Consider the following 14,938-nt stretch of genomic DNA (forward strand, 5'->3'; position numbering starts at 1 on the left):
TGATGTGATGTGGTACAGACGGTTTCCCCCGGATCATCCATGAGAGCATGAGGATCTGCAAGCGCTCCACCCATGTCCACTCTATCTCTGACATGTCAGGCCCCCAACAAGGGCTGCCATACATACCGGCTGGTCGGACCAAGGAGTGGAAGAGAAGAGCCTTGGTCCGAGGGTCCTGGAAGTGGGAGTGAAAGCATTGTCTCTCTAGCCGAGCCAGTGAGGCGTATCCCCTGCTCAGTCTGGCCTCCATCGCTGGTCTCATCGTGAAGATCGGGCCGGAGAAGATGACCCCAAGTAAGTGTGTGAGGATACGATCTCAACTGGTGACCCACCCAAAGTAAAAGTAAACTGTTTCCTTTGCATGTTTGCTCGAGAGGTGTTAAAGATCATGACCTTGGTCTTGCCAAGGTTGACCTCCAAATCATGGGATAAACAAAAAGCCTGCAATGCATCCAGGTGTCGCTGGAGCCCCTCAGGTGTGGACGACAAGAGTGCCACGTCATCTGCATAAAGAAGAATCCTAATGATGATCCCAGCAAGTGAGCAACCGGTCCCTCCAAACGTCCCCATGAATGTCTCAAGCTCATCGATGTAGAGGCCAAACAGGGTCGGTGATAAGGGACTGCAGAAACGTCTAGAGGCTCTGGAGATGTTCTGCAGGGAGAGAGACTTGACAGTTAACCTTGGGAAGACCAAGGTTATGATCTCCAACACCTCGCGTGCAGCAGTATCCCCTCACCATAGTTTCACATACCGGGGCGATCCTATGGAGATAGTGCAGTCCAACACTTATTTTAGGATAGTGTTCACTGGCCCAAGTTTCACGATGATCCATGTGGGTACGGTGCGTCTCATACCGGGTGCTCTGGCCCCGACTAGAGAGACAATTCTTCCAGGCACACTTCCACGACCCCTCGATGAAGGGTTGGCTCTTTGACACACTGGTGAGTCCCATTGCCATGTACGCAGCACCTTTTTTGGGGAGTGATATTTCAGCGATGGAGTGGAAGAGATTTGAGAGATTACAAGTGACCATGGGATCCAGGATGATTCGAAGTAAACCCTCAGTCCCTCATCAGATTTTCCCTCATCAGATTATACAGGCAGAGTTCGCCATGACCCCCCTCCAGGTTGATGCCATCTTCTAGGCGGTGACGTTCCTCCACGGAGTTTGGTCCTTACCCCTGTGGAGACTACCGAGGCTAGCATTAGAGTCCTCCAAATGACCAATAGAGAGTGGTGTCGATACAGCATGGTACGCACGGATATCCACATGGTTTGGTAGTCACGGCATTTAGATGGACAGACTTCCTCCCTTTCAGTACAGCCTGGACGCACCACTCGAGATGCTCCCACGAGATGAGATCAACCGTATCATACCGTTGGATCTCCTCCAACTCCATACATCTAGGGCTTGGGGGGGAGAGGAGCTCTCCACCAAGATCTAGCTCTACCATGATCACTTCCTGAGGATCTCAGAGCACGGTCTTGTCATCAGACCTCGGTATCTTGAGAATAGGAGAGTTTCACATGCACTGAGGATCGCCATTGGTCAGTTACGAGTCTCATCACATCAGCTACTACGGATTGAGGTAGGGAGAGCTGCAAGCATACCCAGACAGCAGAGAACATGCACACTATGCCATATGGGGGAGATCGAGACAGAGGAACATTTTCTATGTGTTTGCCTAGTCTACTATGAGATCGAGGACGATATCATTGCCTCTTTCAGGAGGGACATGGCTTTTGCCCACTCACACGGCTGATACATTTTCACGATTAGGTCTGTGTTGGGCTCTACCTGCTTGAGATGCGCCGACAGAGAGACACACTCATGCGACAGGCTAGAGAGCAGCATGGACTGATGCCACAGATCACAATTGACAGTTCATAGACTTTTATGCATCTGAGTCAGCTGCCGACGTAGCCGAGGGAGAGCAGCTTGATGAGATGAGAGCATCATGGATCGCCCACCACGATGTGGCTAGATGAGGGACACACACTCCACATGCGACATGGAGAGAGCCCAAAGTACGCACGATCGAGGTCTGGTCTATCTCATCCCTTCTCAAAGGCGACCACCAGAGACGAGCACCGGATCCAGAGATCGAGGAGACCACGCCCTCCCCCACGTCGCAAGACAACTCGACAGACACAGATACGAGAGCTTCTCACATCTCATCAGAGTGCCACTAGGTTACCTGGACATATGGAACCTGAGCATGTACTAGGAGTGCTAGCCCTGAGCGCCTGACATTGCTATCTCGTGTCTCAAACTAGTTTATAGAACTCTGCTCAGAGCAGGGTTACACCTTTGTTGGCCCTTCTTCCTCTTGTATAAACTTAAATTGAGTTTCTTGGTTTTTTGGTCTAGACAATTGATCTAAAAGTTGCAATTTCTTGAACTAACATGTCAATGCCATATTGTCTTACGAAGTGCCTCTGGCAATTTCGACAAGCCACAATCTCAAAGAAAATCATGAATTGACATATGTGCCAAAAGGTAGGGAGTGCTTGTATGTGTGTGTGTCATGCAGGTGGATGTGGCGAAGGCATTTGATATAGTACAGTGGGATTATGTCTCTCAAATCATGTTAAAACTTGGTTTTGGGCCAAAGCTAGTTAATGTCATATATTGGCTTTACTCAGATTCCACTGCACAATGCTTTATAGGGAATCATTTGTCTGAGTCTTGGACTCTCGAACGCTCAGTTCGACAGGGATGCCCTCTCAGTGCTTTGCTTTATGCCATCGCTTCACATCCTTTGCTTCTTTATATGGATCACATAATTGATACTGGACAGCTAGAGGGCCTTCAGATTTCTGGTTCACGACCCTTCATTGCACAGGCCTATGCAGATGATTCATTCTTCATGCCAAAGAATAGTCCTTTGGAGATTCGCCTCTTGATGGATACCCTTTCAGATTTTGGGTTGGCAGCTGGTCTTAAAATCAATTTTCAGAAATCAAAACTCTTGCCTCTCAAGCATTGTGACTGGCATGCTATCCTGTGGGCAGGCCAGATTATTTATCTGCAAAACATAGTAAGACATTTGGGCTATCCCATTGGCTGGAAAATCAGCAATAAGCAACAAATGTCGTGGGTGTCAAACAAAATTCAGGACAAATTAGAATATTGGAAGATCTCCACTTGGCCTCTGCATGTACGGCTTCGAATGTCCAGTCTATTGTTCTAGCTTATGTCCAGTTCTACCTTCCTCTATTACATTGGTCATCTCGAGATCTCACTTCCTTTATGTCTCAAGCCATGGAGATTTTTTGGAAAACTAAGCTTCATAAAAAAGGTTTACGGCTGCTCAAAATGGACTTGCTTTGCTCACCAAGAATGCATGGTGGTTTGAATATAATAAACATCCAATTTCATGTGTTGGCAAGAAAGATCACCATGCTCAAGACATTTTTTCAACAAGAGCAGCCTTGGTCTATTATGTTGGCAATATTGTGTGGACAAATGAGCACAAATGCTTATGGACATTGGCTAGTTGATCAATCGGAAGTAGTACTTGGCAAATTTCAAGGTAAAATCCCTAGTTGTCCATTTTCTAATTCCTTGATTCACGACTGGAAGCAAGTACTCTCTCACATCAAATGGTCTCCTCATCCTGCTTCTATAGCTTCCTCACTCAGAATGGAAAGTATTCATTGGAGTGCTGTGTTTTCCTCTCCCCTTGCTATTCAACAACCCATCAAAAATTTGCGGCCGCTCATGACGTGCGACGGACTGCAAGGTCATTGCCCGTGACGATGACCTCCGTGGTAGCTCAGTTCGGGTGGCGGGGGATTTCAATGAGGGGTAGGAAATAGCAGAGTAGGTTGGCGTTCTGCTGCGACGACATGGCGTATTATTGACGGGCAGGCTTTGCGTGGATTTTGTGTGATGGCGTAAACGTATTTGCGTCAACGCGGCGCTGGTGGTACAAGTCGATGTAATCTACATCGAGTTTTTTTCCAAGCTTGCCTCACAAGCGGAACGCACTTACGCAGGCCCTCATTCATATAAGCGTCGACCATCCGAAGCTGAACAGTGGCGAGTTGGACCTTGTCTTGAATTCTTTTAAAGCCTGCGTGGAGCATCCAGGGAGCACTTTTTTCTCCTCTATACAAATTTTGGGTTGCAGTGATTCGTTCTGTACAGCAGAGGCTGTCATTTATTTTTCTTGCATGACAAAAGGGAAATCTGAAAAAAAAAAATCTATTTTCCCTTTTGAAACTATGGAGGCAGAAGGACAAGATTCCAGGGTGAATCCTAGCGAGTCTAGAGCAAGGCCTACACAACAAATGTCCCATCACACAACACCTACTATGGTCGGTAGGATTCCGGTATTAAAAGATGCTTTACAGCATATTATGAACCAGCAGCTCCAAGTGAATGCTGATTAGGGAGATGGTGCAAGCCTTGTCGGCTAGACCATCTAGAATTGATAAGGGCAAAGCTCCAGCAGAGCCAGAGCCCAGTATACATTCATCAGAGCGTGCAAGGGTCAAGGTGCCTAATATTGCTAACTATAGACCGGAGAAGTACGCTGGTCGGATGACCGAGCGCAGTTCTGATGTGATCGAGGTTTGGTTACACAAGTGGGAAGAAGCCTTCGCCATTTGTGAAATCAGATTTGATCTAAAGAAAATCCGTGAGGCCACTCACCTGTTTATTGAGGCAGCGGATAGATGGTGGATAAAGCAACAGAAGGATCAAGTTGCTCCTACCACCTGGGAAGGGTTTCAAGCTGAATTTAAGAAACACTTTCGTCCACCTGATGAAGAGTCTCGAGCTTGGGATGCTTATAGAAACCTTCGTCAGAGGAATCTGTCGGTGGCAGAGTACACTGACAAATTCAGGGAATGTGTCATGAAAATAACAGACCCTCTCCCTATGTCGGTTCAGTTAAAAGACTATACCTATGGACTAAACGACAAGATTAAAATGGAAGTTCGCGCTAAATATGTGACTACATTAGATGAATCTATTGCAGTAGCCCTGAACTATGAGGATGCCAGAGGCAGATCTAGTGGATTTGTGCAGGCAGGGACTCAGTATGAGTACCTGAGAAAAGGGGGATTTCAGAGGAAATGGACTTCAAAGACAAGTGTCTCCCAGCCAAGTGGCCAAACCAAGCAGGTGAAGCCGGTTGAGGGACCAGAAAAAACAAGTACCACCATTGGGGTAAAAAGGAAAATAACTCCAATGGCAGCCTGGGCTTGGTCAAAGTCCTTGTTGACCCCTGAACAAAAAGAGAAAGCTAGAAACGAAGGATTGTGCTTCGGCTGCCTTTAGAGACATCAATGGAAAGATTGTCCACTGAATAAAGACCGTCACACGGCTAATATGATAATATCTGAATGCGACGCGGAAATGCAGGAGAGTCCCAATGCGGAACATATGCAGATGCAATTGGCGAGACCTTCTCAGAGGTTAGTACCTGTGTTGTTAAGTGTGTCTGTTACTAAGTTAGTAAGCGGTGCACCTGATAACATCCTTTCAAAGCCCGCAGCAACAGGGTATACGGTTTTCGATGAGCCGGAGTTGATTAAAATGAAAGGGCAAGTAGCCAGTCATGATGTGATTGTGTTGTTTGACTCAGCGTTGACACACAATGTAATCAATTCAAAGCTTATTAAGAGGCTCAAGTTGAAAACTAGTCCGTCTGACTATGCTTATATGGTCAGGATGGCCGACGGAAGTTCAACTGAAGTATGGGACCAAAGGGTTACCCAGTTGAAACTTCGAATTCAGGACTATGTTGAGAAGCTGGACTTTGAATTAACCAGACTTGCTCACGCAGATATAGCCCTAAGCATGGCTTGGCATTTTTGGAAAAATCCAGCCATTGATTGGAAAAAGCATATTTACCAGTTCAAGATGAACGGGGTAGAATATGTTTTGCGAGGTGAAAAGGATTTACCTCGAGGACCATTGATTTCAGCCATGGAAATTCGGAAGACTCCGAAAGAGTTTCTGTGTCTGTGTATAGCATCGGTAGAGTCGATTGATGATGCATCGACTAGCACCGAGGACACCCAAGATGGGAAGATGGCCGAGTTGGCCAGAGAAATATCAGATAAGTTCTCTGAATGTTTTAGGGATGAGCTACCTTATGGGTTACCTCCAGAGCGGAAAGTTCAGCATAAGATTGAACTGATCCCGGGGACAGAACCTGTAAATAGACCTCCCTATAGAATGAGTTTTACTGAAGAGGCGGAGGTGCGTAGACAACTGGAAGAATACCTCAAGTTGGGGCAGATTCAACCAAGTTTCTCACCTTTTGCTTCGCCAGTGATATTAAAGAAGAAAAAGGATGATACGTTTCGCCTCTGTATAGATTACAGAGCATTGAATAATATCACTGTCAAGCACAGGTATCCGATGGCTCGGATTGATGATTTGCTAGATGCATTACATGGAGCCGTGATTTTCAGCAAGATAGATCTTAAGTGTGGCTACCATCAGATCCGGATTAGAGCCGAGGATGTGCATAAAAACGCTTTCAGAAGCAGGTTTGGTCATTATGAGTTTTTGCTAATGCCCTTCGGACTTACCAATGCTCCAACGACATTCGTCATGCTTATGAACGATTTACTACATCCGTATATCGGAAAGTTCGTAGTACATTTTATTGACGATATTCAGATATTCAGTAAAAGTATTACTGAGCATCATGAACACTTAAGAATAGTGTTCAGTACTTTGAGGAAAGCAAGTCTTTATGTAAATAAAATTTCACTATTTTTTTTTTTAAGTGTGTGTTCGACTTAACAAAAATCTCTACCCTACTATACTACTGGATCAATTTCCAATAATAAAGAAAACCAAATGCCACTATATACAAATGCCTTCTTTTACATTACAAGTGGGAGTGTTCCATTGCTAACAATTTTCTAAGGTCCCGAAAGAGAAACCCATGCTACCTAGCCCCAGGTCATGAAGAAAGAAGAATGCATAAAGGCGCTCAAAATTGTAGCGATTCCCTTTTAAATGTTTCTCGCCTTTTTGCAGGGCTGAATAGACTCATCAGCAGAGAGGCAACGAGAAAAAGTGGAATCTACCTCGACCTCCGCTAGCTCACTGCAATCCCTCATGAATAGAGAGCCAAAAGAAAAGAGTGGTTTTTCTATTCCTGAGGGATTTCTAGAGCCTCTTCCAAAAGGATTTCTGCAGATCAATCAGAAATCTGAAAACTTTTCTCTAAGACTGAGCTGGAACCTCCTAGCATTACTAACCATGTATCGAAAGGAGGGGAGGATCTTCTTCGATGCCCTACATCAATCCATTCCCACCCCCGGGGTCCCACTACAAATATTTTTATGGACACCCCTCCATAAAGCCAAAGTCTACATGACCCCAAGGGAATGTGACCTGGGTTAGGGTCTAAGTACCATCTTGACTCCAAAAAGCACTGCTCCACATGACCTACATCCTAACCAGTAGAAATGCAATATGAATAAGAATCTCATCCATGGATCTAGATAGCATGGCCCCACAGTAAACATCAAAGACCAAGGCATCCCCGTCTGATCCATGTAGTCCCACAACAGAAAGGAGGAGACCTAATCTCGTATAGGCACCTAGCCATGTCTCCCTAGACTGAAATCTGTCACCCGGAAGAACCCAACCAAGGGTATGTCTGCATCAATCTGTTGGATTCTCATTGCACTCCTCCACGGTCATCTGAAAGGCATCTGAAGATCCTCCAAGAACCTACAGAGGAAGCAAGACCTCTCTGTGATGAGGACCACTGCATATAGTGAGAGGTACCTAGTGGTCTACCATGCTCATTAAGTATACAATCATTCCACATGACAGGCTGCCTGTCAATCTCTTCCCAAGAGGAAAGGGAGACTCTCCAAGACTACTCCTGAAACTAGCCCAAGCTTATATGATAGCAACCATAAGAGGAGAGGAAGGAACTCTGAGATGGACTGTGTAAAGATCCATCTAGTACTATCATTCCGATCTCCACCAGTGGAGGAGTGCAGTACTATATGCATCTAATAAAGAAATCCTTCCAAGGTTCCTGCTCTGGTAAGAGTCCTCTAACCACCATCTTTCATAATAAAAGCTATGCTCTGCAAGTGAGGATCTATTCTATTGAGTCTACCTTCCCATTTGGTTAGGATCAGAGTCTTCCAAGCCAGTCTGGATCTGATATCTGTTGAACCATCTAATGAACTGATCTGGAGATCTAAAATACTGTCCTCTGATAAGCACCCGGCGGTGGGCTGATCTGTATAAGGAGGAAACCCCTCTGATCCATGTATCTGAGAATCCAAAGCATGCAAGGGTACCTTCCCAAAAACTCCCAAGGTTGTGAAAAGTGAGCCAGAAGTAGGGCAAGCTAGCAGTGAGAGGTCTAAAGGTTGGTGATCTATAATATTATAGTGTGTCCATCTGTACAACTGTTAGATAGTGGGGTCAATGAGGGGGATATGGACAATCACTTGAGAAAACTTTCACCGAAAGACTTTGGGAGTTACTGCTAAACAGGATGTTTAGGAATTCCCTTCTAATTCTGGTGGATGAAATCCCTTGGACCAGACGGCGATATTCTCTTGCAGTCTCCACATCAATTGGAAGGGGGTTCTCGGCCTTGAATATGAGTGGGCAGCATAATGCATTCATCATCATGCCATCTATTGCATCGGATTGATAGAATTGGGTGCTGGGTGGGTGGATGCATTGGTGTATAGAAAGGTTTGGAAAGTGGCATTGGGGAGAGAAAAAGTAATCATGGCCACTCTTTCTTCTAGTAGGGGTGTATTATCAAGCAAGGTAGAAAGGGAAGCGGGTAGCTTTATGGCTCCCAGCAACCCAAGTTATCTTGCAATTAAGGTTTTCATCTCTAATGAAACCCAAAACCCAACTATGTGACAGGCTGGGCATACCAACAACTAGAGCCATGCATTCTTAGTGAAGAATACATGAAAGCTCAAGTGCTAGCCAACACAGTAGTTATAGCCAAACGTTTGGCATTTTCAAACGTTTGAAAACATTAGGATATCTTGGCTGTGCCACCCAAACGTGCACCCGGTATTTAGGCCTTGCGTTGAACCACTCACTTTACCCAATCATCCAGGAAATCATCATAAAGTTAACAATTCATGTCCCATGTAATAAACACATAGAAAGCCTACTATAAACATCCCATTCAAAACCTCAGTGTTCAATGAGTTACAAGACACCATAAAACTGCAACTTTACACCATAAAGAAGTTACAAAACCAATGTTGGGATTATCTTTACACCATGATGCACATACAAATTGAATATACAGACTACATAAAATAACCTGGTATTACAAACCTCATAGAAAACTGTAGCATACAAAAAACAGATCCACCTCTGGGGTCCAAAAAAACGTCTTTGTAACAAAACACTTGCAAACGTTTGGATACATGTCCAAGCACGTTTTATTGTAACTATGGACTTTGGAGTGCCCTCAACCACGAGTGCAACATTTGTTGTCTCAGAAAACTTGGGGTTTTTTGGGATCTTTCACAAGCATCATGATTTTTTAAGTCTCTCTGTATCTCAGTTTGTGTTTCATCAGGAGTAACCTACTCAGCAACTTGCAAAATTAATTGTATGCTGCCTCAACCCTCTGACAACAACTCTATACTTCATGCCTCTGCTTTCAAAATCTTTCCGCCTCTAAGGGTTGAGATGCTTCATTTGCTACAAATATCATTGAAGCTACTATCTGTACAAGTAGGATGGAACTGACACAACATTCTCTTTAGGAGAAGCTTTGAGCATAATGAAAAGTGTATCTATCACGACTTGATCACACATACCCCTTTTAGAACTTGTTTGGCCACACTAGCTGGAAGCCGGCGCTGGCTTGGACCACCTAGCTTTCCAGTAACGTAGCAAGGGAGTGCACTACATGTTGACAAGTTATGGTCCCAGAAGACTGAAGAAGATTGTCTAGCATGTGCAGTAAGTTCATCCTGGTCATTTATACAACCAATTATTTTATTAATATGATGAAATTGTATATATTGTGGACATAAGTGGCAAGCTTATCAATACTGTATGTAGGAACAGCAAATTTAAAATGTCAGTGTACAAGTAATTCAGGAAATTTTAAACTAACATACCATGGAAGTGGAAATAATGAAATGAAGCTGTCTCCCCACTGTTTCAAGCAAGCCTCCCTCACTAATCAGTCCAGTTGATATGGCCATTTCAACTGGGCACACTTTAAGCAGGCTACAGAGGAGGAGCAAAATCTTCTCTGGCACACAAGTTGAATTGTATGGCCTTTTGTAGATCTGGGAAACACATTCTTGTACAAACTGTAAAACAATGAAAACCAGATCAGAACTATGAGTGTGTAACGAAATAAAGCATAAATTGTAATGGGGAGAGCCTTGCAGAGATCCTCTTACATCATAGACGCAAGTGCAGCAATGGATCAGAAATTTTCTAATATCTCATAAGTCACTTGATAGACTGGTAATTCTGGTGCACACAGACAGAATGCAACAATACAGGAATTGCCTATGCCATAACTGTTAGTTCCAAATGTCTTTAATAGCCTACACAGACAGAATGCAACAATACAGGAATTGCCTATGCCATAATTGTTAGTTCCAAATGGCTTTAATAATCCCAGAAAGATACTTCCTTGCAACCTGAACCTGGTCTCCAGGAGCAGCCATTGAATGTAAACACCAAAACAAGCTCGTTTTAAAGGACACAAGACATCATATATTGGGTTCAAAATTTGCGACTAGCTATTCAAGGCTTGTATAAAAATTATGGTGTACCAAATCATGCTGAAAGATAACCAAAAACTGGTGTGGAAACTTATTAAACCGCAGCTCTGCTTGACCTAAAATCATCTTCCCTTTACTAATTACCAGAATACAGATGGCTGCAATTCTCAGCTGAGGAATATGTATACATACTGAAGGTATAATTCCACTACTCAGGGTAACATCAAGTTTCCTTTTGATGTTTCCTTTCCTTGGCTTTACATACAGACAGATCAACATCCAAGGCCTATGATTAAAGAGGAAATCAGAGCTACTCATCAGTGTGTACACTGAATTTTCAAGTGATGATTGCCATGGCCAAATATTCTGCAATTGCAGGTCCACACGATTGCTTTTTCCAAGACACTCATGACACCCTGTCACACTTCATCTCAATCTGGAGGAACAGCGTAAGTCTCAGCCAGGAAGGCCCAGATGACGACCCATTACATAACACAGGGAGCTTCCCTAACAAGAAGATTGATAAGCAATCCGCATCAGGACAGCCGAGTCAACCCCACCCCCACTGCCCGGTGGCCCCCCACAATGACACAAGAGCCAAAACAGATAATGTTACAGATCACCATCTTCTTTGTCACAGGAATCATGATCTTTTCAGCCAGCCACACATGCACATACTCAGTGCTGTCCAGCCGATGAAGGATACTTCAAACGTTGGAGAAGATTTCATCGTGCTTTCAGAGAAAACTGCAACACGTTTGCGGGGGTAACTTGCTTCTTTGCACCCGGTACTTTCCAACGCTCATAAGAGGTTCATCACTCCTATGCCAAGTTTCAAGAATAAGTGCCTATAAATGATCCCACAAAGGACCACACCTGAGATCCCCTCACACTTTATGGAGTTTTCGGTTCTGTGATTGAGCTAGATACTACATAGCTTTTCCTTCAAGATCCAAAGGTACTCGTCCTATCTCGTATGCTTTTTCTTGGCATCCGTCTTCAAAAACACTAGTGGCTACTTTGGTTTTTAGTGTCCAGGATGCTGGTAGATTGCTCAGGTCCACAGAGGACATCTTGCTTGAGTCTGCTTTTCAGCCTGTAGGTCTTTTGATGCAGGGATCAGATTCAGAGTGGTTCTTAGACCCTGACCCCCAGCTACTCTCCACCGGGTCTTGGAGGCTCTGGCTCTATGGAGGAGTTCCCATCAGGTATTTACAGTGGGACCCCGGAGAGTGGGAGTGGATTGACGCGGGGCATCGAGAGAAGAGCATCCCCTTCTTTCGTTACACGGTCAGTAATGCCAGGAGATTTCAGCTCAGTAGTAGAGGTTGGAGACCCTCCAGAGTTCCTCATTGGGAGACTTTTGGTATTACTGCGGATCAGCAGAGGTACTTCTGGAGGAGGCTCTGGAAATCCCACAGGAATAGAAAGATCACTATCTTCTTTTGGCTTTCTATCCATGGAGGGATTGCAGTGAACCTTTGGAGGTCCAGATTCGGAGCCGACCCTACTTGCCCTCGTTGCCTTTCTGCTTCGGAGTCTATTCAGCATTGCTTATGGGATTGCAGACAGGCAAGATTGATTTGGATGGGGATAGCCAGGATCTTCAGTCACTTTGCCCATTCCCCACTTTTTATGACTTGGGGCTCGGTGGCTTGGCTTTCTCTTACAGGACCTCAGGTTTTCTATGAGGGAGTTGACTCCTCTCGGGCCATTTCGGTTCGACGTCATCGGGTTGAGTTCTGTTCGTTCGATGTGGTACCACACCGTCCTTTTACAGCTGTACATGCCTCTGTGGATACTTCTTGGGAGATTCTAGCGGAGCATAGCAACCTGGCATATCTGGAGAGCCAGATGCACAGAGGCTATGGAGGGTACTCAGGTTCATCCCTCACACACATTGGCTAGTATCTGGACAGACATCGTACACACTCTGATGGCCGTTTGGACGGGTATGCAGGGGGACTCCCGTGTAGCCTCAGCTAGGAGGGCTTCTTTCTTCAGGGAATGGAAGGATTCTTCTTTCTTCTCTGAATCTACTACAGGGTTGAGATGGCACTTTCAGCCTCAGCCTTGGCTTCTTTCCACCTCACTCTGAGGGATTTTTTATTTATCCTCATGATTTCATGATGTATTCCGCCTTGAGCTTGCTCTCGCGGGTTTTTGTTCTTACTTAATAGAAGTCTTTTTCATGGGGGGGGGGAAAAAAAAAAACACTAGTGGCAAGACAAGGACCAGTTCACTGAACATTGAGGTGGAGCCAAGTAGATTTAAGAGATCCCAAAAGAAAAAGAACCTACAAGATGTGACAAAGAGACAACATAGAGGCTGAAAACTAGATGCCTCATTACAAATCATCGCCTACCTTGACTGGCCTAGACAGTATGGCCAGACCAATCAGGGTCGATAGAGATTAACATGGAGAGTTCGGTCACTTGTCCATGCAGCTTGCAGCTGACAGGAATAAGCAGTGCTGGTATGCACAGGCAAGCTGACAGGAATAAGCATTGCTCTATGCATGGGCCACCAAAATGGTTTCACTCTCCTAGCATATCCATTGCTTATGCCCCCCTATATGACTACTCCCTAGATGCACCCTTCTTTTACAAAACACAACTAGAAATCCATCAAAACATCAACCACGAATTATGGCAAGTGTACATTCAGCCGACGACAAGGGCATTCCCACTACAGTCACATGCTACCAAAATGGCATTCTGTAGATACAACCTGCAGCCTTGAATCGCTATGCCCAAAAGTGAAAGCCATGGCTTTCCCCTCTGCCCAACTGTGCCATAGAGCAAGCAGCATCACCACTAGACGTACGGAAAAGTGAGAGATGGCACAAATGTGGGATCTTCCCGGCTGTAACCTAGTGCTGAACTAGGCAAATAATTCATCTTAGAGACCATCTGCTCAGGGGACACAGATGAGATCAAGAAGCACAATCACACTCCACTCAAAGCATGATCACTGAGTTTTTCCAATCATATGTCATGGACCATTAGGCCCCAAAGGACCATCGTAGTGATGCCACACGACAGGGGTTTCGTCCTCTCCATGGGCTCAAGCATTCTGTTTACTCTTCCAGAATATCATGTAGGTACTCTAAATACTAGGGGTTGCTTTTTGCACTCCTTCGGAGCTGCCATGTGCCCTCCCTAAAGCAGATGTACTAAAGGGTGTCTTGCTGTCCCATAGACCTTTTGGTCTCCAGTGGACGTTAATAGACTTTCTTTCTTTTCTTTCTTGCCACTCCTTGTAACACCACCTTCCCTCTCTTACATCACACCTTCTCTTTCCACCCCTCGTCACTCCCCTTCTCTCTCTACATCCAACCTTCCCTATCCACCCCTTGTCCTCCTACAACTTCAATCTACAAACCACCTTCTCTTTCAACCCCTTGTCACTCCGTACCCCTCTCTCTACATCAAACCTTCCCTCTCCACCCCTTGTCCTCCCGCCACTTCTCTCTACAAACCACCTTCTCTTTCCACCCTTGGCTACTCCCCCCTCTCTTTCTACATCCAACCTCCTCTTTCCACCCTTTGTCCTCCCACCACTTCACTCTACTTCGAGCCTTCTCTTTCCACCCCTTCTCCTTCAACTTTCTCTCTTTACATCCCTTCTACCCCTCTCTCGCATGGACCAATGGGAGAGCCTCCTGCTATATTTATCTTGAACCTACTAAGGGCTCTCCCTCCCTAACATTAACGCTCACCCCTATCCCTGCAAACCCCCCTGGCCTTTTGCATGTATTTTTGGTGATCCTCTCTTAGGCAACACCCACACTCTCACCATCAGCCCCCCTCCCTGTGATTTCATCTCCCCCCTCTCGCACCTCATCCTCCTACCTGTTCGCACTCATCCTCCTACCTGTTCGCACTCTTCATCAGCCCCCTCCTTGCGAATTCCAGCCCCCTCTCCTCGTGATTTTCAGCCTCCTCCCCTCCTTGCAAATTCCTCCATCCCCCCTCCTTGTCTCCTACCTCCTTGCGAATTACTCCACCCCTCTCCTTGCGGGTTCCAACCCCCTTCCTTCCCTCCTCCCCTCCTTGCGAATTCCTCCACCCTCCTTGCGGGTTCCTGACAACGGATGGAAAGAGAAGTTTGGATGTAGAGAGAGGTGGGAAATGACAAGGGGTGGAAAGAGAAGGTGTAAGGTAAAAGAGAAAAGGTGGAAAGACAACATGCTTGGTTGGAT

The 14,938-nt window shown here is 45.4% G+C and overlaps 1 protein-coding gene across 3 annotated transcripts in view; it reads right to left on the reverse strand.

Moving 5' to 3' along the window:
* The window catches only part of LOC147902243 (tRNA/rRNA methyltransferase (SpoU) family protein), a 310,036-nt gene that overhangs the window by 208,544 nt on the left and 86,554 nt on the right, over positions 1 to 14,938 (reverse strand). For all 3 annotated transcript variants that reach the window (XR_015541009.1, XR_015541008.1, XM_087374814.1), the window contains exons 13-14: positions 10,114 to 10,311; positions 9,808 to 9,963 (exon numbers count right to left, since the gene is read on the reverse strand). Coding sequence is in view for 1 of the 3 variants with exons in the window: in XM_087374814.1 (XP_087230940.1) it covers positions 9,808 to 9,963; positions 10,114 to 10,311 (354 nt within the window). In the remaining 2 variants the exon portion in view is untranslated. The remainder of the gene's footprint in view (positions 1 to 9,807; positions 9,964 to 10,113; positions 10,312 to 14,938) is intronic.

This window comes from Dipteris shenzhenensis, chromosome 5 (assembly GCF_047967505.1).
Source record: "Dipteris shenzhenensis isolate YYH24624 ecotype China chromosome 5, Dip_SZ_1.0, whole genome shotgun sequence".
In the NCBI taxonomy this organism is placed as follows: domain Eukaryota; kingdom Viridiplantae; phylum Streptophyta; class Polypodiopsida; order Gleicheniales; family Dipteridaceae; genus Dipteris; species Dipteris shenzhenensis.